The 25,752-nt window shown below is 51.9% G+C and overlaps 1 protein-coding gene across 2 annotated transcripts in view; it reads left to right on the plus strand.

The window, feature by feature from the left end:
* The first annotated feature begins 501 nt into the window (after window positions 1–501).
* Window positions 502–25,752, plus strand: part of EPHB1 (EPH receptor B1) — a 428,957-nt gene continuing 403,706 nt past the window's right edge. Inside the window, exon 1 of one of the 2 annotated variants that reach the window (XM_036851877.1) lies at window positions 502–933. In XM_036851877.1, coding sequence (XP_036707772.1) covers window positions 876–933 — 58 coding nt within the window. In that variant the 5' untranslated portion in view covers window positions 502–875. The remainder of the gene's footprint in view (window positions 934–25,752) is intronic. The other variant, XM_036851878.1, reaches the window with a different exon arrangement.

The raw sequence follows: 25,752 nt of genomic DNA on the forward strand, positions 1-25,752 counted from the left end.
CCGTTCTGGTAAGGAGAGACCCACAGTAAACAAAATTGATTAGTAAAACCCACAGTGTGTTAGGTGAAGTGCTATGGACAGGAGGGATAGGGTGTGCCATGGGGGCTGCACTAAATAGAGTAGTCAGGGTAGTCTCGCTGAGAAGATGAAAGAAGACAAACTTGATTATCTATAGTTCACCTAGTCCTGGGGGGCTGTAAGGGGAAGGGTCTTTGTCGGCCCCTTCCTTAGGCCCCCTAGGTTAGGGCATGGAGAGCTGGGGCCGGCCGGTGCGGTTCTCTGAGAGCACCACCAGGGGGAGCCCGGACCCCTCCTAGCGCCTTCCGAGCCCTCCCGCACAGCCTTGCAAGCAAAAGTTTTTCTTAAACTAACAATGCCAGTGTAAGGAGGTGCTCGCGCCTGATTGGACGGGGGAATTTTGCAGGTTTGATTCCTTGATTGGACAGGAGGTGTTAGGGGTGGGGAGAGAGCTGATGGTGGGGGATCCCGCACCCTCCCCCATCAGTCTGGCCGGCTCAGTCCTCCAGTAGGCTCGGCTGTAGCTCGCAATGTGACACCAGGACGAACACGCACTCGCGCGCTGTCCCCGGCTCGCACTCCCTCGCCCGCTCTCTCACACACACGCACGCACACACCCACCTCTCCCATAAACACACACACACACATGCACACCCACACCCACGCGCGCCCGCACCGCCCCACGCGCGCACAATCCCGCCCACGCCCACATCGCGCTCCGGGGAGTCCGGTCCCGGCCAGAGCGCGAAAGGATACGGAGAAGCCACCGGCGGGGAGCGCAGCGGCACCCCGAGACGCGGTGCCCTCCCCCCGCGGCCGCCTCGGCTCGGGCTCGGCCTGGGGACCGCCGGCCGGCGATGGCCCTGGACTGCCTGCTGCTGCTCCTCCTGGCATCCGCAGTGGCCGCGATGGAAGGTAACGTACCCACCGCGGAGCAAGTTGGCGGCTGTATCCCCGGGGCTTCTGTGGCTGTTACGCGTCGCCTGCATCCCGCGACCCGAGGGCCAGGTTGTTGGGGAGCATCGGCCGCGGCCGAGCGCGGGGCTGGGGCGGCACCCACCCGCGCGCCCCCGGCTGGCTCTCGGCGCCCGCAGCTGGTTCGCGGAGCCCTCTGGCTCCCGCGCCCGGGCGCTCCTTAGCAGCCCCGGTCTCCCGCAGCTCGGCTCAGAGAGCACGGAGCCCGCTGCATTGCGGTGCAGGCTCCTTAGCTCCGGCGGAGACGGGCGTTGGGGAAGAAGGGGCGCCTCGGGCGGTCCGGCTCCTGGAGTGCGGGCGTCAGTCTGCTCGCTTCCTATCCCGGGCACGGATGCTCTTAGGCAGCCGCGCGCCACCTCTCCTTTTCCTCCGCTCGGGATCCGCGGGCTCCAGGACTCGGCCCGGCGGGCTAGCGCTGCGCGCCGGGACCGGAGAAGCTCTGCCCCGGTACCTCGCAAGTGGCTGCCGAATGAGAGGGGCTGAGTTCATTGGCCCGACCCTCGGGGGACAGCTGGTGGTACCGAAGCCTGCGGGCTGCATCTTTCCCGGGTCAGTCGGGGCGAGGTGGACACCTTTGTCGCCTCTTGCTCCTGAAAACGGGGGTGGGGTGGGGTGGGGTGGGTGATCAGTCCTGACGAAACTCGCCCAGTATCCCTCCGGCCTGGGAAGGTAGCCGACGCGCAGCGACGCTCTCCCTGCTACTTCAGCCTTGGCTGTGCCTCTGCCGCCGTGGCCCGGAAAGCGCGCTCCGCGGGCACAGCGCCTGGCGCAGCAGGGAGACCCGCGCTCGGCGGCGCCCGCGAATCCCTGTGGGAAATCCCTGCCCCTCTCCCGCCTCCCGCCCCCTTCCCCCGCCCCATTCCTCGAAGCCGAGCGGCGGCCGCAGCCCCCTCCCGAAACGCAGCCGGCCTAGAGCGGAGTTTAGTGTCGGGATGGAAGCAATTCTGGGGGGAGATACGCGCCTCAGCCCCGCAGCCCCGGTGTCCGGCGTGGGTGAAACTCCACCGAGGGACTCCGCACGCAGACCCCGGCGCCCGCGCCGCCTTCCGAGCTGGGAGCTCGCTCCGCTGGGCCGCCCAGGTCCTCGTCCAACTGCTACTGGTTGCCCAGCGGAACCCTCCGCCCGGCCCCAAACCCCGTGGTTCAGCGCCCCGACCCCTCCGGAAAGTGCTGCCCTTCTCGAAGCGAAGCTGGGGCCTTGTGGCCCCGAGGCGGGGCTAAGATTACCCGGCCCGGTAGCGAAGACCACCATATCCCGCGTTCGTTCTGGTGGCGGCGCGGGGGTGCGGCGATTAATGCCTAGAAAGCTCGCTTTTGCTTTTCTGAAGGTGGCTTTTTGTCTGCCCTCCGCCTGCCGCTCCTTTCTGGCTGCTGGGTCTTTGTGCCGAGGGGGTTGCTTTTGGGAACGTGCAGGGACTGGAACGTTGGGGAGCGCGGTCAACACCCCGCAGAAGGGATGCTCGGATTTGGCTTATTGAGAGGCAAGCGCGGGAGCGGTTGAATTAGCACAAGCCAGGCGAGGCACACCTCCAAACCAGTCGGGAAGACCTGGGAGAGCGGGCATTTGCAATGGGCGAGGCCACAGACTTTCTAACGCTGGGGCGGCGCGTGCTGCCCGCCGATCTTCGCGCCCCTTGGAGGGTCAGCGGCTCGGTCTCCGAGAGCAGATAGGTGCCTACTTGGGGAGCCTGGTCTCGGCGTTGGGTCTCCATCGTTGAAGGAGGGCACATGCATTCGAGCGAAATTGGAGAGCAAATGTGTGGGAACTCACTGGGCGTCTGGCGGCGTGCGGTTTCTGCCCTAGATCCCCTCTTGGCTAGCCCTCCCTATCTGCTGGGCTGGAGAGGCCCCAAGGAGGGTGCCGTGGTGCCGGCGCCCAGCCGCGCGTACCGGTCCTGTCACCCAGGTCGTCTGGAGTCTTTCCCTCCTCGCAGCTAGGAAACTTTACCGTTAGCCTGGCCAGAAGAGCCCGGCTTTCTGGGCTGAACGTCTGTCTCTCCAGTAAGGGTTAAAAGAAATGCCACGTTCAGCAGAATATTAAAGCAGCCCTGGCGTCCCTGCTCAGTGCACAGGGATAGTCCACACCATTCACTCCTTCCTCTCCCCGATGAACACAGGCAGGCTCATTTTCTCCTCCTCACACGCGGAGCTGCCTTCCCGCCGGGCTGGCTGGGCTGGGGCCAGCGTCATTCGGTTTGCGATGAGTGAGGAATAATTATCAGAAAAGTGGATCAATGAGCTGCCTACACAGAGAGCAGATCCCTCTCCCACTGCCGTGGCCAGGCGGCGCCTCCCCTTGCTGGTTTGGCCACTTTTGTGTCTGTCTGTCTTCTTTCTCTCGTGGGTCTCTGTTGGAATTTCAGTGGGCCCTTGTCACCCAGGGCAAGCAGCTCCAAGAGCAGTCAGGTCCTCAGCCCAGGCCAGGGCAGGGACAAAGGGATAACGGCAGCCGTGGGCCAGGTGATGGGGACACTTAGCCAGGAGCAGGTGGAGCCCTAGGAGATCCTCTGCCTGGGTGGAAGGAGGGAAGGGGCTGGCTGACCTGGAGAGTGAGAGGCCCACACTGAAGGAGACGGCCCCTTCCCTCCTTCCTTCCCTCCCCACTTACAGCCCGCTCTGCTGTGTGGGGAGAGAGATGGCATGCAGGGCAGAGGCATGGGCTTTTAAATGCTATTTTCAGAGGGGAGCAGGCAGGCTGGGAGACAGGGATGCTGACATACTCTGGGCTTCTATACACAGAACCAGGGCTCTTTTCTCTGTCTCCGGAAAAACAACTGCCTCTTCAAGTCCATGTCTTTTCACCCTGGGCCTGAGAACTTGTTGAGAACGGGCTGCTGGTGTCTGCGGGCTGCATTCTCTGAGCTGCCCTTTGGCCCATACCCTTTGCGTCGGGGTCTGGAGACCTGGGCTTCTCTTGAGGTGCTTCTGATGTTGGGCTGGCTGCAGACACTTCTCCCTCCGAGTGGTGTATTCCTGGGCTAAGCGTGTTGGCCCTTCTGGGAGGCAGTGCCCTGGAATCACTGACAGCTCATAGCATCCTCCCAGCCCGAGTACCCGCGGGCGTCCACGAATGACCACAGACTTGCAGGTGGCCTCCATGTTCCACGCTCGCTGACCAGAGCACTCCCCGGAGAACCGCTCTTTGATGTGGCCCAGAGTGAAATCCTGGGCTTGCCACCCTTGTACGTGCACACGTTTGATTTGGTGGTAGGGCTTAACAAATAGTGAGTTCTCGAAGGAATTGCTGATGTATGAATACATACACCCTTGAGTTACTGCACCCCTTCTTGGGGTACCCCACCTTGACATGCAAGGGCACTGAATCTCACCGTTCACAGTTTGTGGCGAAAAACCCCAACCTCAGCCTGTGTGCCTACAACAGGCCACCAGGCCAGGTGGTAATTGGCAGTTTCTGCATTTTCTGTTAATATTCATTTGCTACATGTGCCTCTGTTTTGGGTATCCATGAGCGTGCATGAGCCGGCAAGCGGTAGCAGGCGCCAAAGATTGAAAAAAATGTCTGGGAGAGAAAAGTAAATTTGTGAGACTTCTATCCATTAGTTGATTATATTTTCTGTGCGTTATGAAACAGTTACCATTACTCAGTGTTTGTGGAGGGACCCCGAAGCCAGTGAGTGGAATGCTGGCGAGGAAAGGTAACGCAACCCTGGGCCATTGCTTGAGAAAAGTTTTGGCAGTGTAGACAGCTACAGAGTTAGGACCCAGCCCTGGCCAGAACCTTCTGGGTTGGCAAAGCAGAGCTGCCAGTAGCTGGAGATGCTCACCCATTCCAGCCTTAGAAGTTGGACAGGTAACGTACGTTATGAGGATATCCCTGTACTGGTTTTAAAATAAAGATGCTATTAAAGTCAAAGATGCATTCATATTATTAAACTAAAACAATCATCTTAGCTAATCCTCAGGAGTTCTTAGAAACCCTAAGGTTCAGGAGCGTAGGGTTTCCAGCGTGGGCAAAGGGTGGAGGCAGTTTTGGAAGCCAGTCATCTCAGGTAGGGATTTTTAGGCTTTAGGCAGCCTCATGGCACCTGGGCAATTTGCTATAGACTCCTGGACTCTTCCCACAAAAGTTCAGCAGGTCTGGATAGATCCTGAAAGTCTGCATTCTGGCCTCCCAGAAAATCCTGTTGCAGGTGCTTCCTGGAATTTCTGCCCAGGGGAATGGTTCTAAAATAGGCTGCGGTCACAAATCCTGGGCAGGTCTTACTCCACTTTGCACTTACTGAATGGCCTGGGATCTTCATTTTTAATAAAGGGCCCCAGTGATTCAGATGCAGGTAGTCTGGCACCGGTATATTTGGGAACTGCTGATAATAGCTAACACTTATCGCTAGGTGTTGTTCTAGGTGCTTTACATAAATTAATTCACTTAATCTTTAGACAACCCTATCAGGTAGGTATTATTATTAACCCTCCTCTCCCATTTTTCAGATGAGAAGACTGAGGTACAGGGTGGTTGAGTAATTTGATAAGGCCACATAGCTAGTGAGAGGCTTGCACTGGAACCTAGGTGGTCAGGTTCTGGGGTTTGTGTTCTTAACCACTCCACCTCACTACATCACTTTTGTAGGCTTTGCATGAAGAAAGGTTCAGATCCACCTGAATCCATGGGCAGGAAGAATTCTAATGCTGATTGAGCCACTGGCCGTTGGGTACTCCGTTGATTACTGGGGACTCCATGTTTCCATGGTCACGGGAGAAGAGATGAGTGAAAGTTTCATATAATCCCAACACTTCAGCTGAAGCACCAGTTTCCTACCCCTTCTTTCCCACCTCCCACCCTATTCCCATCTTGTACACAGGCAGACACAGGGATAGGGACCTGTACCGTGGTGAAGCTTCTGATAAGGAATCTAGTAGAAAGACTGGGAGCATCTTTGTTCCTCTTCTTGCCCTGGCTGCTCTCCCAAGGAAGAAATGATTGCGGACAAAGGTCCCTAAAGGAGATGGGCCTGGGCACCCAATGCATCCTGGGGGCAGTGGAGGGAGCACACTGGATCCTTACCTGTTCCCACCCCCCACCACCACCACCAATAGTCTAGAACACATCCCTGTACCTGGATTCTAGGAGTCCACATTCCTTGGAAGAGCTCCCTTTATGTCTCCTTCTTCTGCATTAGCCACTTAAGCAACCTGAATATTTCCATCAGATTTCCATGTCTCCAAAGGTGGTGGAGAAACAGCATTGGATGCCTGCCCTTCTGAGGAAATTACTATAATAATAAAGTAACACCCTGGGAGAGATTCCATATTTAAAAGCACAATTTTGCATGAGAAATTTCTCAGCCCCTTCCGTGGATTGCATTTCAATTACAGCAATAGTCAGGGTCCCCAGGTGTGTGTTTGTGCTCAGAAGGGGGGCATTGAGTGGCCAGGTCAGGGCCACCTGCTCCATCAAAGGCCCTCAAGCCTGAGGTCTGAGTCACCTCACTGGCTTTTGTTGATCACTCCTCTGGGGGGGTTAGAGAGATGGGAACACACTGTGCAGGGAGGCCTGGAGGGTGGTGGGCTTGATTCTTCTTTACTAATGGAACACTGCTTTCCATCTGACCTAAGACACAGGAAGCAACCGGATGTACAGTTCGCTCTCTCCCTCCCTGTGCCCCAGTTTCCTCATTGTTGAAAGGCTAACGGAGGGGCCGTTATGATGGAGAGGGTAGCAGGGACTTGGGGTGGGCGCAAACCCCAGGGTAGAAGCAGTAGTAGAAGTAGGAGGTTTGGGGGTGACAGCTGTGGGTAAAATGCAGTCTGGGGCATGGTGACCCCCTGACTAGTTGTGGGTGAGGTGTGGATCCTCTTAGGCTGGCAGGGGTTCTGCAGCAGCACCTCAGAGATGAGTGAGGGTGAGCTGGGCCGACATTAAGAAGGGTCTTAGCCTGTTGCCCTCCATGAGGAGACCTTGCTCCCGGGACCTCTTGTTGGCCTGGTCCAGGCCTGCTGACCTGGTCCAGCACTGGGTCCACAGTCTCCACTGGTCCCATGTAGAATCATCCACCAGGTGTTTCTCGGTGCAACTGGCTTTTACGTTTGCCACTAACTTTGTGAAAGAGAAGGTTTCATTTCCACAGCCTAGGAAGAATATCTTACCCACCTGCTGCCTCATTCCCAGGGAAGCATGGGAGCCGAAAATCTGGGGCCCTTCACTACATCATAACGACCCCCATAATGGGGGCTTCAGGATGCTCATCTGCTAGAGAGGCTGGAAAGGTGATGAAAAAGGCCGTCTCCCACTCTGCCCCCAGCAGAGGTGTTCCTCCAGGGCAGGGAAACCCCAGCGCCCGCAGACAAACCATTAGCAGCTTCTGAAGGAGGCTGCTCTGTCCCCTCATGGAAGGTTCCCAGAATTCTCTGGAGCAGATCTGGGCCAATGTGGAAACATATAGGACATTTCCTGAGAATTACCAGGACTCATTTCTGCCCACAAGTTGCACCTGAGGCCCGGAGTCTCTCCTCTCGTCCCTCCCGTTTCCTGGCAGCAAGTGACAAAATGACTGATTTGAATTTAACCTCCTTGTTCTGCTTCTCCATCCCCCCAGTGGAGGTGATAATGAGCAGAGAAATGGGCAGAGGCAGGTGGCCAGGAGGGGAGGGGCAAGTGAGGGAACAGGGGCCCCAGGCTGCAGCCTAGCACTAGCTTCTGAAGTCCTTGGGACTGATCCAGGGGCTGCTTCAACTCCTGGGGGCCAACAGGGGGTCAGGCTTGTTCCCAGGGCCCCGACATGTTGGGAGCAGGACTGGAGACAAGTTTTAGGGAAGGGAAGAGACTTTCCAGAAATCTTACAGCCTAGCAGCACTAGAGCCAGGACTAGACTAAGCTTCTATTGCCCATTTACCATGTGCCGATCCCATACCCTTAATATCCAAGCATCTGTTTGTTCTCCCATTTTACAAGTGAGGAAGCTGAGGCATTACTGGCACAAGAGCTAAGATTCAAACCGAAGTCTTGACAAATTGAAGTTGGACAGCTCCTCAGCCTCTGCCTCCCAGTTCAGTGCCTTTTCTATTGAACATTGCTTACTCATGAATGAAAGCAGGGAGCACTTATTAAGCGCCAGCTGTTTATTCACTGTTCTGCCAGGTGCTGTCAAAGGTACCAGACAATATCCTGGCCTCTGTGCCCAAGTCCCTGTGGCCAGGCTGTCCTCCTGCTCTCTGGAACTGCCCCACCTGTGCCCCCAGCTGGAGGAAGAGCTTCTTCCTTCTCCGTTTGCATTTTCCTGTTTGCACATGGCCTTTCCCATGTTGTCCCACCAGTCAGACCCCCACTGTGGTCATTAGTGGTTTTCTTTTTGCTGCGTGTCCGTCTGGCTCTTGTCTTTGATGTGCTGCTTAGACGGTGGCGGCTCGGCATCTGGGCCAGGCTCGTGATGGTGGGGGTGTGTGGGGAGCAGGTTGCTGTGGGCCTCCTAGAGCTCCCGCCACAGGCCCGCCTTCCAGAGGGAGGGCCAGTTGTCCACGTTCTCCTCTGGGGACCGCCCTGACTTCTGCCGTGTGCACCCTGCCCTGCCTGGGGCCGTGTTACTCCCAGAGCTCTGGCAGCTCCTGTCCGTCGGGACAGGTGCAGACCCACAGCATCAGGGGAGGACACGGGGATTTAGCATCAGGTTTGAGTGTGGAAGGGCATGTAGGAGGAGGGGGGAGAGAAACCCCTCCACATCCTAGTCTCACTGGACAGTGCCCGGTCCCCCTGGGGCCGTGCCTGTGGACGGTGCTGAACAGGAGGACCGGGAATAAGAGCAGGCAGCTTCATCGACAGGGCGGCAGAGAAAATGCCTTATCTGTGAGAGGCAGCTGGGCCCTGCAGTTCATTGTTCTGTTGTTTTCCTCTTGCTGTTTTTTCAGTACATCAAGGTGGGACCTCTGCCCTTGGCTTTCTCATTGATGCTGAGGCTTGAGCTGTGTGGTGAGCTTGGAAGGGGGAGAAAGAAGGGAGGAACCTCGCTCGGGAGGGCTGGGAGGGGAGCCCAAAGAGGGATGCTCTCAGTCCCTGTGGCAATGCAGCCAAGTGGTCTGGATGCATTGGGGATGGGGTGGAGCGCAGGCTGTAAGCTTCAGGGCAAGGAAGAGGGTCTTAGTATCAGACCATCCACGGAGCTGTGGGTGGGTGCCCAGGGGCCTGTGTTGGGCACTGGTCAGACCATACTTTGGGTGTCAGACCACACTGTGCTACCTGGGTTTACCCTGGCTGGGGCGTGTGTGAATCTCTTCCAGCACCTTGAGGACTGATGCGAGACCCTTCACAATCTGGGTCCCCCTTTCCCCACTCTGGTCCTGCCAGCAGCACCTCCTGCTGCTCCGTCTTCCCCTGCTCCACACGGGCACAGATGCACACACGCTGCACAGGTACACACACCCCGGGCATCCCCTTTCCCTTTTCCCCATCTGTGCAGGGACCCAACTGAGTGTTCTGCTGCCATGTGCCTCCGGGTCTGCACCTGCTTGCTCTGCCTGTGTTGCGTTTGTCACTGATCTTTCCTTGGCTAGCTCTAACTTAGTCTTTAGAATTTGCTATAGTGGTTGCCTCCTCTTGGAAGCCTTCCTCGTAGCCCCAGGCTGGACTAAGTGGCCTGCTGGTCCCCACCACAGCTGCTTCTGCCTCCCTCTGTGGGAGCACAGTCCACACTGGTCTGCAATTGCGTGTTTATTTCACTGGAGACTCTGCAGCTCTGTGAGCCCCTGAAGGGTGGGGCTCTGTCTTCACTGTCATGGTATCCCCAGCATGTGACATATAGGTAGCGGCAATGTGTATGTTGTATTAATGAATGCAAAGAAAGAAAAGGTCAGTAGAACACACAAAAACCTGAAATCATGTCTTAGTTTAAAACAAGTCTGCAAATTTCTTGATTTTCTTTTCATCAAAATATGAAGCCTAGCTCTTCCCCATTTAAGTATGGGTTGGGCTTCTGCTCACTCTGATGAACAGAACATGGCAGACGTGATCTTGCCTAACTTTGGAGGAGAGATCGGAGAAGATACTACAGCTTCTGCCTGACTGTCTCTCACGAGGGATGTGAGACCTTGTGACCCTGCTGCCATATTGTGAGGAAGCCCAAGCAGCTTGGAGAGACCACGTGGAGATGTTCTAGCCACAGCCCTAGCTGAAATCCCAGCCCACTGGCAGCATCAAATGCCAGACGTCTGAGTCAGTGAGTCTTCAGATGGTTGCAGCCTCCATCTCTCCAGCCATTTCTGCTGACTCTCAGTGGGAAGAGACAGGATTTCCTCACTGAGCCCTGTCCCAATTATAGATTTGTGAACAAAATAAATCTTGTCATAGTTTAAAACCACTAGGTTTTGGATTGGTCTGTTATGTAGCAATTGATAACCAAAATATCCTAGGAGAAGTAGTAGAAGTAAAATGGTTTAGACAAGATCAGAGAGGACTTAAGGAGAGGCTGGGGAGAGGGAAGAGAAATGGTATCTCATTCATTCAACATCTAAGAAATATTTGTCAACCTCCTACTATGTGCCAGGCAGTATGTGCAAAACAGGGAGTGATGGAAAGGGAGCCCAGCCTTTGGGAGCATCTTAGTGGCAGGACAGACAGTCATTAAGAAGACAAATAATGTAGAACATAATTTTAGGAAAGTACTATAAACGGAGTAAACACGGTGATGTGATTGAGGGTGATGGGTGCAGGCTTGGGCAACCGAAAATGAGGAGAGAAGGTGGGGAAGGGAAGACCTCTCTCTGTGAATACATGAAGGGTCATCTTGCCAAGCAGGCTTAGCTTTACTCAGGGTGGGAGATGGATTTTGACATGATTATTAAATTCTTTCCAGACAAACTGAACCAAGCTGGGATAGACTGCCTTGAGGGATGATACAGCCCCATCCCGGGGTATCCAAGGAGGGCTGAGCCACTCCCAGAGGTGAGAGCCCAAATTCTACAAGAGGCAAATGGGGAGTGGGAGCAGAGGGGCAGAACTGACAGCTTGGCCTGGGAGCCATCAGGTTCATGAATACTCATACAGAGCACATTTATTGAGCATCTACATGAGAAACTTTGTACTTGAAGCTGAAAACATGAAGGTCAAGAAGACACAGCCTTTCCTTCCAAGAGCTCACTGATTAACAGACTGGTGGGGGAGACAGAGCCATGCAAACTACAAGCTGTAACAGGATGTATGATGGCATATGCTAGCTGTGGTATAACAGTTACACATCAGCTGCTAGGAGAAACCAAAGGAGGGGGTCATACTTCCAGTGGGAAGGATTTGAAGCAAGAGTGTGTGTGCAAGAGAGAGAAACAGAGATAGAGACATGGGGAAAGCTCCTTGGAGGGTGGGTAGAAATTTGTCAGACAGAGATGGGAGTGGGTAGGGATGAGAAACCAAGACTGATAGTCATTCCTATTCTCTGTCTTATGAAGGTGGACTTCCGGAGCTCTCCATGAAGGGCTTTACCTATTTTATTAGCCATATCTTTGGTTGTAGGGACAGATGTACAACTCAAGGTGGAGAAAAGCAAAGTGTAAGGAGTGATTACTGGCCCTTGTTATTCCTGGACAGTTTGGGACTTAGGTTGTGCTTATATTTGGGGCACCAAGGCTGTCTTAAGACTCAGTCTCCCTTTCTTCATTCCTTAGCTTTGTGTCTGTGTCAACCCAGGTCCTGGCAGAAAACACATGGCATTCTCAAAGGGTTAATTGAGGAGAGTTTAGTGAAGAGACTCTTCCCAGAGGTATGAACAGGGTTAAGGGAACCAAAAAGTGTGGGATGCACCCAGGGTCTGGCAAAAGTGGGAAACCATAGCTCCCCAAGGCCAGAAGGGGGAAGGCGTAGGACTGGTGCCACCAGAACCTGGCAAGAGCTGTACTTGGAGAGGGCTCCCTGATGGGAGCTGTAGACGTAGATAGAGGAATGCAGCTGCTGCCCAAACCATGCATGGGGATGGGGGGAGGGGCATCATATTCTCTGAACTCTTTCTCCTCCACTATTTCATCACCTGCCAGTACCTCCTGTTGGGTGAACCCAACAAGAAGGCGGTGGACGTGGAAACCTGGTCCATGGAAGTCAGTCTCCTGAGGCTCAGAAGAGGGCAAAGAAATGGGTCTGGAGGGGCAATGGAGAATAATCAGCCCGGTCATCTACCTTGACTTCATCCTCCAGCAGGCTCTCCTACCAGATTGGTCATGTGGCCACTGACAGCTCAAACTCACATCCTCTTGAAGTTTCAGCAGAGAGATGAATTCTCACTCCCAGTGGCTCCAGCAAAAGCCCTGGAAGTTTTGTCTCCTTGGTTCCCTTGGGTTCTAAGCCTCTCCATGAGCCAGGCTCTGTCACCAGCATGTTGAAATGCACTCATCGGCCAGGCTTGGGACGCATGACTACCCATCCCCAGAGCTGGGGGGGTGAGAGTTAGCCCAGACCCACCTGAACCACCAGGACTGAGATGGGGGACAGCTGTCTCCCCACAGAAATGTCAGGATGCTGTTGCCGGAAGAAGCAGGAGTGGGTGCTGGACAGGGCAACAGTCTTCCACACCCATTCAACCTTCCTGCATCACTGGAACATTACAGAGAGCTAGTGTGCAGGAAAGGAAAGAACATGGACTCTGGGGGAAGAAGGAGGAGGCTGCAGCTGTGATGGTCCTGGATGAAGATGTGGGAAAAGCAGGGGAAAGTGAAGGTGATAGAAAAGTGAAAACCCAGGAAGGGAGACCTAGAGATGGCTGGGCAAACAGCTTCTTTCTTGAGAAGGATATTTTCTGTATTCCTGAGCATCATGATCAAACTCAAAGTGATGAACAGGAAGACAGCAAGGGTGTCTGGCTGAAGGCAAAATGATTTTAAGACTAGGGTATCTCAACTAGACTCTGAAAAAGGGAGGGTTCCTATTTGGGACAAGATGAAAAAACAATGAGTGAAGGGCTATGCTTCTCACTGTAACTCTCTGGGTTCCAACACAGATACCACAACATCTTAACCTAACCATTGCATTTAAACTGGATGCTCAGAGGAGAGCAAGAATGAAAGAAATGCAAACTCATAGGCACAATGAGATGGCTCATTTCCTCTTATTGTCCCCCATTCTCAATCATGGCTTAGTATCACCAGGAATTTACATTTTGTGTCAGTAGAATATTTAGTCAGTTTTCTGTGTACTTTTTGTCTAGGTTTTGAGACTTGCATAAAGATGGCAGGTCTTCAATGTCCTTTGCAGACTTTTTTCTTCACACCTTAGATGTCTCTTTCTCTTTTGAGAGAGAGGCATCTAAACTCTGCTAGAGTTCATCAGAGGAAGACTCCATTTGCCCTTTTAAGTTCCCTGCTCTTGGCTCCAACTTTCCTCTGCTCCCAGCCAAGCGGAAAAAGAACAGTTTTTTTTTTTTTTTTTTTAACACAGTAACACAATGCTGCTGCTCGGCATGAAAACCCGTGGTTTTCTTTTTCCAATCAGAAGAAAGTTATTTTCCTTTCACTCACCTGACTAACTTGTTCAAAGCATCCCCTCCCCACCCTTGTCTGATATCTTGCTGCTAAGTATTTGCCAATTCATTTGCATCTCAATGGTTCCTTAGCAACTATCATACCCTCAGGATTAGGTACAAAGCTGCTCTCTGACACAGACTGCTGGGGCTACATCGCCCTCTTTTATGGTACCTGAGTTACCAAACCGAGCCCTGCCCAGACACAAGGCACACTCACTGACAACATCACTCAGGTTCTGAATTACAATGCGGTTCCTCCTTACCCTATCTGAGCATGCAGACTTCTAAGAAGACCCTTGTTTTTGAAATGCTCCCAATAGTCTATTGGTGCCTGCAAACTGCTCTCTGATAATATATCTTCAGGAAGAGAATCACAGATCTCAGCATTGGAGGTGAGTCCTGTCTTCAGATGGGCAGTAGATTTGGTCCATTTTATAGATCTGGCAGCTGAGGCTTAGAGAGGTGAAATGGCAAGGTGGGGCAGGTACCCTGACATGCCGAGGTAGGATGGGAGCTCAGGGCTCTGCTGTTTCCTAGTGCTTGCTCCACTCACATGCTGCATCCTGATAAGAGTGACTTCCATTTGCCAACTATTGTGAACTTCAGGAATAAACTTAAAGAAAGGTTTTTGTTTTTGTTTTTTAAACATAGGTATGCGACTCTTCTTCTGAGATCCTAGGAGATTTCACTTCTCACCTAACCAGAGAGAGTAATTGCCCAAATGAATATGCCAGATATGTACATCACCTGGTTTCTCTGCTCTTGATGGTTGGTATTCTTTCCATTCTTGGGCTTGTAGCTGAGGGGAAGCCCGGTGTGTGCGTGTGTCTGTGAGTGTGTGTGCTTGTGTGTGTATTTATGCAGATGGTGTGGATAGACAGTGGCACAGAGACTGGTTAGGAAATTAGAATATTCCGCCCAGAGTAGGTGGTGCTACTTTTGTAGCAGCACCAGGCCTCCACCACCAGGGCTCACCGACATGCAACAGCTGGCAAAGGGAAGACGCTATTCAGAAAAGGACAATAAGAACAAAGCTCGTTCTACAGTAGGGCTGACCTTTGCGACTCCCGCTTCACGTTGTTATTAAATATCCGGAAGGGACTGAAAGAACAATTATAGTATTGTCATAACGTATAAGTGCACAAAGCAAGCCTTGCGCAGGGAGGCTGGGACTCGGCTGAGCTTGACAAAGCAGGGGACTCAGCGACAGAGCTTAATTTCTTCTCACTTGGAGGTTGTTTTCATTATTTCACACCGGCGGAAAACCACCAACGTACTGCATGCGGTTCTACCATCAGGAGCTCCGGAAGCAGACGTCCAGAGGAGAGGGGTGGAAATCCGTGGATCTGTACTTGGCTCCCTGTAGACCTCCATGTGGGGTCCTGATTGTAGCCGTCCTGATGGCCTGGGCTTCAATGGGTGCTGGCCGCCGGGGTTCTAGTGACAGTTTGCTGAGTTGAGTTGGTTTAAATCTTTCATAGGATGGAGAGTGAGTGATTGGCTTTGCCATGACGGGGCATCCTGTAAAGAAGGATCACAGGGGCTCATATGGTCACTCCCTCCTTCACACATCCTCCGGCTCATGTCGCCACCTCACTGTGGTAAGGATGGGGACCCATAGCATAGGGAAAACCATCAGGTGGGAGTTGCACACGTGCACTGGGGGCTGGCTCTGTGGTGTCACGGCTGTCTGTGTTCTGCATCTAAACCAGTGCTTCTCAACTTTATTCTCATTGCCCCCCACCCCACCCCCCTACCTCCCAGGAGCCTTTGTAGACGTTTTTCCTGACCACCCCCTACCATACCCTATGAAGTGTTAATACCTAGATATACTGTACATCTCTTTATGGACTGAGGCCCTTTGGGGCCACAAAGCATTGTAATATCTAAGATTTTTCACTCCCCACCTTCCCCCAAGAATCACTTTGCACCCCTGTGCAGAAAGCATGATCTAAGTGAAATAAGTCCGGCAGCAAATTAGCCAGCCCTCCGCTGAGTCAGAGCACAGCTTGGCATCTTCTGTTCTTCTGTATAAGTTTTGCCAAGAGTGGCACCGGCTGGTTGAAAGGATGTCCACCTTAGCTGGTCCAGGATGTCCCCTGCAGCCTGGTATTAAGCTTCAGTTGTCAGGTCCTGGGGTGGTCCGGGGAGGGCTGTCCATTGACGGCCTGGGGCACAAGGGTAACCAGAAGCCTTGGGCAGTGGTGATTTACCAGTAAGTGCGGAAGGATTTCAGTATTTTAACAAGCATGGCTGTGCCAGCCCATACTTAGTGAATGTCAGTCCTGAGTTCCCCAGATTTGGAAGTAGTTTCTTGAGTCTGGGTCCACTTTTTAAATAAATAAGCTTTCTTGAGGTATAATTTCCATACAGTAACGTTCACCAAGTTTAAGTGTACAATTCCATGAGACTTGACCAATGAATGTGGGTGTGTAGCCCCCGTACAAACATGATATAGAACGTTTTCATCACTCCCATGTCCCTTTGCTGCCATCCCCTGCCTCTATCCCTCTCCCCTTGACGTTTGGCAACCACTGATCTGATTTCTGCCTCTGCAGTTTTGCCTTTTCTAGAAGTTCATACAAATGGAATCACAGAGCATGTAGTCTTTCTGTTTGGCTTCTTTCACTCAGCACGATGCACTTCAGATTCATCCATGTCGTCCCACGATTGTGGTTCCTTCCTTTTTATTGCTGAGTCGTGTTCCATTGCATAGATATACATACTTGGTTTATCCATTCAACAGTTGATGGACATTTCCTTCTAGTTTCTAGTTTTTGGCTTTCATGAATAAAGCTACTGTGAACATTTGAGTTATGTTTCTTCGTGAAGACACAGAACGAAGAATAGGTTTTTCTTAGGTATTGGGTAAATACTTAAGAGTGGAGTTGCTAGATAATATGGTTAAGTGTGAATTTGTCTTTATAAGAGACTGCCAATTTGTTTACCAAACATTTTGCATTCCCGTCAGCTGTGTATGAGAGTCCCTGTGGCTCCACGTCCTCACCAGCAATTGTTATCGTCAATCTCTTTAGTTTTATCCATTCTGGGGTGTATATAAGGGCATCCCATGGTTTTCATTTGCATTCTTTAACAACGTTGTGCTTATCATGTGCTTCTTAGCCATTCATACATAGTCTTTGATGAAATGGATGTTCAGATCTTTTGTCCATTTTTTTTTTTTTTTTTTTTGGGTTGTCTGTTCTGGGTCCATTTCCACTTGTATGGTTGTTTGGAGGTAACAGGGAAACCTCACCCCCACTCCTGCCTGTCTGTTGGGGTTGCTGTGTTGTGCTGAGAAGACCATAGGTTGGTACCTGCTGGGTCTCATTCCTGGAGGTGGGGTAGGGATGGGCCATGATCTCCTCAACAAGGATGGTTGTCAGTTATCAGGTAAGAAGTGCATCCCCAGATCGGAGCCAGAACCTTGGAAAGTGGGCTCTTGCTGTGGGAATGTGTGAGCCTCTGCAGGAAGCCATAATTCAGGTGATCCAGCGTTGTGTCACCCTGTGTTTATTTCCCATGTGTTATCCCCAAGTTCCAAGCCTGTCTCCACCATACTCCTGGGTATGAAGGGAGGGCCCGTGCCCTGCCCCTGCCCAGCATTACGGGAGGAGCTGGGCCTCCATGGTGGTGGCAGCAGAAATCAGGCAGAGATCCCCACGCATCCTGCTTCTCCAGATGGTCTTATTACAGGTATCTTTTGGTTTGGGGTTTCCTTCTTAAGGAGAAAGGTGATTCCTCCTCACAGGCTGCCCTATGAAGGTTGGTCTGGCACTGCTCGGGATGCCTGGTCTCAGGCTGGGCCCACTTGATAGGGCGCCCAGGTGGCTCATCACCTTTCTCCTGCTCCGACTCCTGAGAGGTTTCCCAGCCCCACCAGTTTGTGCTGCATTCAAGCCGTGGAGAATGACTTTGGCTCATTTCTGAACTTTAGGTGACAGATGCAGGATTCCACAGGCTTCTCAACACCAGGGATGATGTAGGTGCTTCAACCACGTTTGCTGTTATTTGCATGATGATGATCAGTGATCAGAGTAATCATGGGGGAGATGACACATAAAAAGCATGTGGAGGCCTGCCGTGGTGTCATCAAGAATTGATGGGCTCAGCTGGGCCCTGCGTCACATCTCACAAGCACTTCTTGTGCCCACGAGCAAAGATGCAGCTGCCTCTGCATCACTTCTGGCTCTGGGCAGGGCAGGCACCCTAGCCAGAATCCACCCTAACCCTAACCCAGACACAGAGGAGGTACTCGGTAAGTGATGGATGCATGGATGGATGGACTGGGTCCCTATCACACTGCACAGGGTCACTCAGGGAGAAGCTGGTGCTGGGGCCACCATGGCATAAAACCAGGGACTCATATCAAACAAAACAACAGCAGCATAGGAAACCCAGATCGAACTGTGAAGACAAGACCAACACACCTGGAGCTGGATGGAGAGACCTGAAGATGGTTCAGACCAGGAGACACCATTGAAAGGACCTGTTTTATGGGGAAGCTTAGGGGTAAACTGTACCTTGAACATGTGGAGACGGAGAGTGGTGGGGCACGTGTCATGGGAGAAGTAGCAGAAGCGGAGGTATGGCAATGGGAAAGGAAAGGCAAGCACGTGGAATAGCAATACAGTCAAGTGAGTGCTCAGGGCTCACCCAGGTGGCCGGGGCCGTAGGAGGTCAGAGGACGGAGAGACGGAATGGCCAGGGTAGCCAGGATGGCTTCCTGAAGGAGGGGTACCTCTTGCACGAAATAGAGGGTTCTTGCTGGTAGAAGAGGCAGAGCATAGGATTCTCTTCCAGCGAAGCTTGCCCTGCCCTCGACCAGAATCATCTGGGGCGGAGAACCTGCAGAGAAGCCTGTTTCTGTGGCCTGTGCCCCTCTGTCTTGGACCTCCTGGCTCCGGAAAGCCCAGGAGGTGTTCCTGTGGGGGAGGGCTCAGCACCACTGTTGCGTCCTGAGTCCCAGGGTGCAGCTGACACTGCCAACATGGGTTCACCTAGAGGAAAGCAAGATGCTCTTTGCAATGGTCTGGACCAGCGCTCACAGCTGTTTTCTCTGGTCTCACACTCGGGGTGTGGTGTGTGAGCCAGGGCCTGGGCTTTACCTGGGAGCTCGCCCAAAATGCAGAATCTCAGGCCCTGCCTCGCAATGACCGAATTCAGATCTGCCTCGATCAGGAGTCCCACGCTCTAAAACTTTTGCATCAGGGACGTGGCCTCTTTAAACAATTTAACAAACCTTTTTTGAGCATTTTTTTTAAAAAAATGAATTGCTCCAGATTAATGAAGACCAAAGAGACATGGCAAGTAAATGTAACACATGTTCCTTTACTAGATCTTGTACTGGAAAAAAAGTTGCTCTAAAGGACAGTATTTGGACAATTGACAATGAACACCCCAAATTAAGGGAAAGGGTCTCATTAGATGAAAATAATTTAATGTTAAAATTTCCAAATTTAACAACTTGTGGTCAAGTAAGAGAATATCCTTGTTCTCTTAATGTATGCACCCTGTTCTCAGAGGTCTTGGGGAGGAAAACAAGCGAACAAGTGTGTGCATATCCTATAATAAATGTATACATAATACACAAATGTATATGGAATATACATGTATATACATGTATATGTATATTCTCTTATACTCTAAAATATACTTGTAGAAAGAGAGAATAAAAAAGCAAATGTGGCAAAATGTGAAAAATTGGTGACTCAGGGTAAGAGTATATGGTGGTTTTTTTGTTCTATTCACGCAACTTTCTTGTGTGATTGCTATTATTTTAAAAATAAAAAGTTTTAAAAAATGCGTCTTGTTTAAAAGCTTGATAGATGTTGCAAGTTACCCTCCAAAAATGCTGAACCAATTTATAGTCTCACAGCACCGTGAGAGGGTTGGTGCAGCTGCTTGATGTAGCTATTTTTATTCAGCTATTTTCATGCCAGGGACTTTTTTTGATGGGGTCATATATCAGTTTTGACCTGGGGATATTTTTCTTTTTCCCAATTTATTATGAATATTTCTAAAAGTAAAGAAAAATCGTAACACAGCAAACATCCATAGCTGACCACCCAGATTCAAGAATTGTTAATATTTTACCGTTTATTTTTTTATTATTATTTTTAAAATAATTTTTATTTTTATTTTTATTTATTTATGGCTGTGTTGGGTCTTCGTTTCTGTGCAAGGGCTTTCTCTAGTTGTGGCAAGCGGGGGCCACTCTTCATCGCGGTGCGCGGGCCTCTCACTATCGCGGCCTCTCTTGTTGCGGAGCACAGGCTCCAGACGCGCAGGCTCAGTAATTGCGGCTCACGGGCCCAGTTGCTCTGCGGCATGTGGGATCTTCCCAGACCAGGGCACGAACCCGTGTCCCCTGCATTGGCAGGCAGATTCTCAACCACTGCGCCACCAGGGAAGCCCCACCCTGTTTATTTATCAGTATGTATTTTGCAGGGAAGGTTGGGAATTGAGACGCAGCAAAATTCAGTAACAGCCAGAGGTAAGTGATGGAGCCAACAACCATATCCTCTGTACCTGGTGCTTTATCTCCTGTCTCCCAGATTTTCCTGAATTGCTTCCTGAACAGGGAGAATTTTTTTTTTTTTTTTTTTTTTTTTTCTGAAGCACTTTAGGAGAGGGTTGGAGTCAGATAAGCCTGAATTGGAACTCCATCTCTGACTTTGGGCTCCTTAACCTCTCTATGCCTCAGTTTATTCATCTGATAAGTGGGGATGGCACTACTTACCTCTTCAGATTGTAGTGAAAGATAAATGGGATAACCTGCTTAGCCATTATTATTGTCATTTCTTCTGAATGTCTCTTTTCATTTAGCACAGACCTCCAGGCCCTCTCCTCCAGGAAGGCTGATCCCCAAGTCTTTACCCTGCCTACCAAGACCTTGTCTAGACCTTACGTTGCTAGTGTGTGGTTCTGTCTTGTCTGCTCCAGTAGTCTCTGGAAAGTTGATACTCAGGCGTGTGTGCTGGGGTGACGTTTGGTAGCTGGACATCATGACCAGGAATCCCAGATCCTGGGCCTCCCATGTCACTAACCCCCAGCTGCTCAGGTCAGGGTGAAGTCCCCACAGCCCTAGCAGAGTAAGGAGAGGGCCTGTGGCCCACTGCTTCCTTTCCCACCCTGTCTCCAGATTTCTTCTCACTAGGCCAGGATTTAAGTTTGTGGGGACAGGGAAACACAGGGCTGGGGCTAGGGTCAGAGGACTGAGGCATGCAAAATCTAAGGGGGCACCCAAAAACTCAGTAACCAAGATAAATATTTTAATAGAATATTAAAAAAAAAAATCTTCAAACTCTAGCCTGTGGGCTGGCTGCCTGTTTTTGTAAACAGAAAATAGAGTTTTAAAATAAAGTTTGAGGGCCTCCATCTGCCCACACACCCCTCTGCGGCCCCAGGAACTCTCCTGCACTTGCTGTCCTCAATGTGGGATATCCATCAGACCCGCGACTCTGGAGTTTGCACAGCTCCTTCATGCCCTAAAGGCCGGACGCCCTGATGCTCTTAGCACCTGTGTCCCCAGGCCCATGGCCAGCGGGGCTCATGGCTCAGCTGGAGGGAACACTGGGCTGGAGGCGGATGTGTGTGGTGTGTTCACATGGTGCGGGTGGCACTTGTTTCCCTGTCGTGGTGGAGGGGTCCGCACGGGGCCCCTTCTTGGCCTTAAGCGGAAGGAGTGCCTCCATGGCAGAGGTGCAGTGCTGGGGTCAGAAGACTGGCTGCCGTGATCTTGGAAAGTCACCTCGTCACCTATCTAATGGAGGTGATGGGGTCCAATCCCCTCCCCTCTGGGGTCTCCAGTAAGAAGTTGTTGAGTAGGAATTAGAGCTGCGGTGTGTGAGATGCTTTGTCCCAGAACTGGCCCTTGCTCTGGAGATGTCAAGCCGCCTCTCCCGTAACAATGAGTACAGTTGATTCCGGTGGCTAAGTGGTCATCCCCATAGAGGGGATCAAGTCTAAGACCCCACCACCCAGCCCAGAGTGGGAGGGCGGAGTGACAGGTGGAAGTCTCCCTTCCATGTCTAGCCAGGTTCACAGACACCTCTCAGGGTCCCAGGCCTGAGCGTCCAATCACCTACTTCTCAAACAGGTGGCTCCCCGAGTGCCCCGTCCCTGCCCCATTCCCGGCTCACCTGAGCTTGTGGGGCTGTCCGCGCCCCCGACTCTGCTGAGGACCACGTAGAGAGGAAGGATATGGAAAGGGAAGGTGTAACCAGGTACAGGATGTTCCCTCAGGTGATCATCTCACATTCCTGGGCCATAGATTTCACTTTTCTTTGACCGTCACTCCACAGGTGTGAAACTTGTGTTCAGCTCTGGGGTAACGAGATCAGAAGTCCCTGGCGCCCTAAGAGTCAGACAGGCAGACAGCCGGGTGGGCGTAAGGCTCCTTTGGTTTCCGATATTTGACCTGGCTCTGGTGTGTCCCTACTCCTGGGGACAATAATATGGTCCCCTGGGAGCCTTCCACACATCTGGCCTCTCCTCTCACAGGACTGTGTTTTAGGGTGAACAGGGGGCTGATCAGAGGCCGAGGAGCAGAAGGGAACAGGTAGCCTGGCTGGAAACGGGGTGGAGGTGGTAGATGGGAGCAGATTTAATCTTCAGACGACCAAGGGATGCTTAGGGGCCAGCTTATGAGCAGAGAGGGCTGCTTGAATAGGACAGACGTGGGTCTATACCTGGGGTACCAAACAGGAGAGGTGGCAGAGATGAGCTCCTAACTGAACACAGAGAAATGGAAGGTGGGCAGGCAGAAACACCCCTCTGTTTTACCATTGCCGTGATAAACTGGGGTTTTCCATTTGTATGTGTCTCTCCCTTTCCTGTGCCTTGAGGTCTGGGGCCTCCTATTTGTGTGTCAGTGCCCGGCACAGGCGGCCAGCAGGCAGGATGCATGTCCCCCGGGAGGTGCAGTGGTACATGTTGGGTGGTCTCAGAGACCAGGTGCCTGTCTTCGTTTGGCCACTCTCGACGTGTGGCCTTGGACAGTCATCGCCTCAGTAAAGTGGGAATGAATGATGCCCCCTCGTAGGGGCTTCCGTAGGGAGAAAGTGAGCTAACACAAGTCCGGTGCCTGTTGCAGTGCTGAGTATGTAGTGGGCACTCAGTGAATGCGTCCTTCCTTCTTCTTTCCCTCCTCCTTCGGGGCTGTAGCCTGGGGGGTTTGCTTGGAGAAGCTGGGTCTCCACCGCGAACCCACACCCTGCTTCCCACAGGCTGCTCAGACACTTCTCCTTGTGGGCAAGGTGGCTACCCTGCCCCGAGCCCCTGCATCCCCGCTCCCCTCCTCTCCGCCCTGCTGGGGGCTTCCTTGTGACGCTCTTGCCTCCTTCCCTAGCCCAGCCTCGCCTCCCCCACCTCCTGCTCTGAGCCTCGCTCAGAGGACAGATGGACACCCCTGGTGCCAATTTCCAATTTGGCCAGTGTCAGCTAATTGCCGTAACAACAGACTCCAAATCTGTTACCCGACAAGATAAAAGTTTATTTCCTCCTCACATCACAGTTCACGGCGGCCAGCGGCGGGCACCCGTGCTGATGGAGGAGAAGGCCGGCACTCTTACCTACCCCAGCCTGGAGATGACACCCCACTTCCTCTCCTCTTGCGGTCCCAGCTAGACACGAGCTGGGAAATGGAGTGAGTGTCCATCTGGGAAGAGGGCGCAGGTCTAGAGAGCAGCTGGCAATGTCCCTGCTGCTGCACCACGGCCTCTCTGAGTCTGGGGACAGGCGCAAATGCCTCCCTGTGGCCCGGGGAGGCCTGTCCACCAGGAGGGCTCAGAACATTCCTCCCTCCCTTCCTGCCTTCCCCCCTTCCCCCTTCCTTTCCTTCCTTCCCTCCATCCTTCCATGTTTACAGAGCAGCCCCTTAGACGAGAAACTGGCTGCCTTCATGCAGTGGAGGAAGAGATGCTTAGGGTAACTTTTCAGTTCATGAGGGCTGGGCTCTCGATCACAGGTAAATAATGATCCAGGTTATTCCATTTACCAAACACTTCCTCAACAGCAAGTTCTTGGTAGTTGCTTTTTATTTATTTGGGTTTGTCTGGCCACCTGCAGTGTGCCCCCCGATGCCGGCTTCTCTCCTCCTGGCACTCCCCACGCTGCTGCCTCGGCTGGGAAAAGGGAGCAAAGATCCGATAAGCTTTAAGAGGGACGACTGATTTTTAAAATGAAGAAAAAGTATTAGAATTAAGAGGATACGGATATTTAAAAATGCTAATAAAATGGTACAGCCAGGGAACTAATTGCTTGAAAGAATTAGTGGAAGTGAAAAAGGTTTGAGTAAAGATAAATGACAGGGACACAAGTTATGGTGAAAAGAGGGTGAAAGCCCAAAAGGGTAAGATGAAATGTGAAATCCAAACACCTAAAATACTGGAAGGCTAGATTACATACCCCAAGAAGACTAAATCTGGAAGAAAGCAGATAGTCCCAAACCATAGGCGATGGGGGCACAGCCTAGCTCTGTGACCGTTTCTGTCCCTCTTTCTCTGAGGGTTCTTGGGTGTGAGAAGTTCTAACGTAGATAGAAACAACGCTTCTCTTTATGAGAAAGAGGCTGCAGGCGGGGAGGGATGGTGGGGCTGGGGGCCTGGGGCGGCTGGTGCCACTTGTCTTGCCCCTGGGGTCTGGCCTTTCTCCCTTTTCTCCCTGTGTTTGGGACAGCTGGAGGCAAGGAGGTTGGCAGGTCAGAATTGGGGCCACACGCGAAGAGCAGAGCGGCCCTTCCCAGGCAGCTTCTCCAGGAGAACATTGGCTAAATGGAAAGGTAAAGGTGTTAAAATGGGGCAGGCGGGGACTTAGAGGGTGTCACCAGGGGCCTTGTGCCGTCTGGGAACTGGTGTAGGAGCCGGGAGGGGAGGTCTTCCTGCTTTGCTGGGGAGTTGGGTCCCAGTATAAAGGATTGCTTCAGCTGGCAGACATCCCCTTTCCCTCCCACTGCCCTCCGGCCTGGAACCCAGCCTCTGGGCTCCACAGCTCCTGGTCCCCACCGGCCGCGTCACCACACAGGCGGCTTCAGGGCTGTCCCCAGACATGGGCAAACCCCACAGACACCCTCTAGCCGAGGCTTCCCAGACCGCTGGCATCTCTCACCGCCGACGCTGGCCATCCTTCGCCCCCACCTGGCTGCAGGTGAGCTGCGATGTCGCAGGCTGATGGTGTGTGCAGGCCGGTGAGGGTGGGGCACTAACCAGCATGTGTGTTTTCCTTTCTCACTCCTCTTGCAAAAGAATTGGCTCCCTAAAGTCAGGGCCTTGCCCTGACACTCCAGGAATGCCCATGATTCTTATTTAAACTTGTAGGATATTATCCTGCACCGCCACCCTCTCCCCGCCTTGCTCTAGTGAGCCATCCCTTGCCAAAGCACGTTCCTTTTCCATTTTGTCTCATTTTGCAAAGGTGACAGATCTAAGTTACATCAGGGACCCTTCTGTTTTTAAATAGCATACTTTTGCTGTTAAAAGATTTTTTTCCAATCACCTTGGAAGAGATTTGTGTCCTTCTCAGAAGTGTTGGCATAGTTTGCGGGAATTGGCGTGCTGATAGGAGCGTTGGCTTGGCAAAAACGCACCCAGACTGTCCAGCCTGGGGTCAGACTCAGCAAAACCTGCACCCTGCACCCTGGCCTCAGATCCAGCCAAGGGGGAAGCAGAAGTGCCCTTGATGGGGTGCACTGGGCCACCCCTCACCTGCAGCGAGACCACCCAGCTTACCAGTTCCCTGCACCCCCAAGCACCCAGCACTGGTTTGAAAGGCTCCATTGGCTTGCCCCTGGGCCTGTGGCCTCTCAGATAATTGCTTTTGCTTAAAAGCCATTAAATCTCTCAGAAGAAGGTGTGAACTGTTGTAAATGACTCACCTGCCTTCTTCTTTTTTTTGTTCATGTATGTACTTTTATTTTTATCCTACCCTATTCTGAAAAAGATTTGTAGAAGAAAAAGTAAAGAAACAGATAGGAAATGTTCATTCTCTTTAGTAATCAAATAATTGAGCTAAATTACAATTTTAATCACACTAAATTATAAAAAATCTTTTCTTAAAAAAAACCTGTTATGAAGTACATATCCAGTTTGCAATTAATGGATATAATTTATAGTGCTAATGGTATAGTTGACAATCTTTTGGAAAGCAATATAATAGATAGATAGCATGAACCATAAACGCAGACATAACTACTGAATGAGTAGTAATTCTAACCATTAGTAATATAATTTTAAAAAAGCAAAATAATATTTGATGGATTTTCATTACAGTACAATCTTTAATTTCAACTAAGAGACCACTTCTTAATTTC

The sequence above is a fragment of the Balaenoptera musculus genome, chromosome 4 (genome assembly GCF_009873245.2).
Source record: "Balaenoptera musculus isolate JJ_BM4_2016_0621 chromosome 4, mBalMus1.pri.v3, whole genome shotgun sequence".
Lineage (NCBI taxonomy): Eukaryota > Metazoa > Chordata > Mammalia > Artiodactyla > Balaenopteridae > Balaenoptera > Balaenoptera musculus.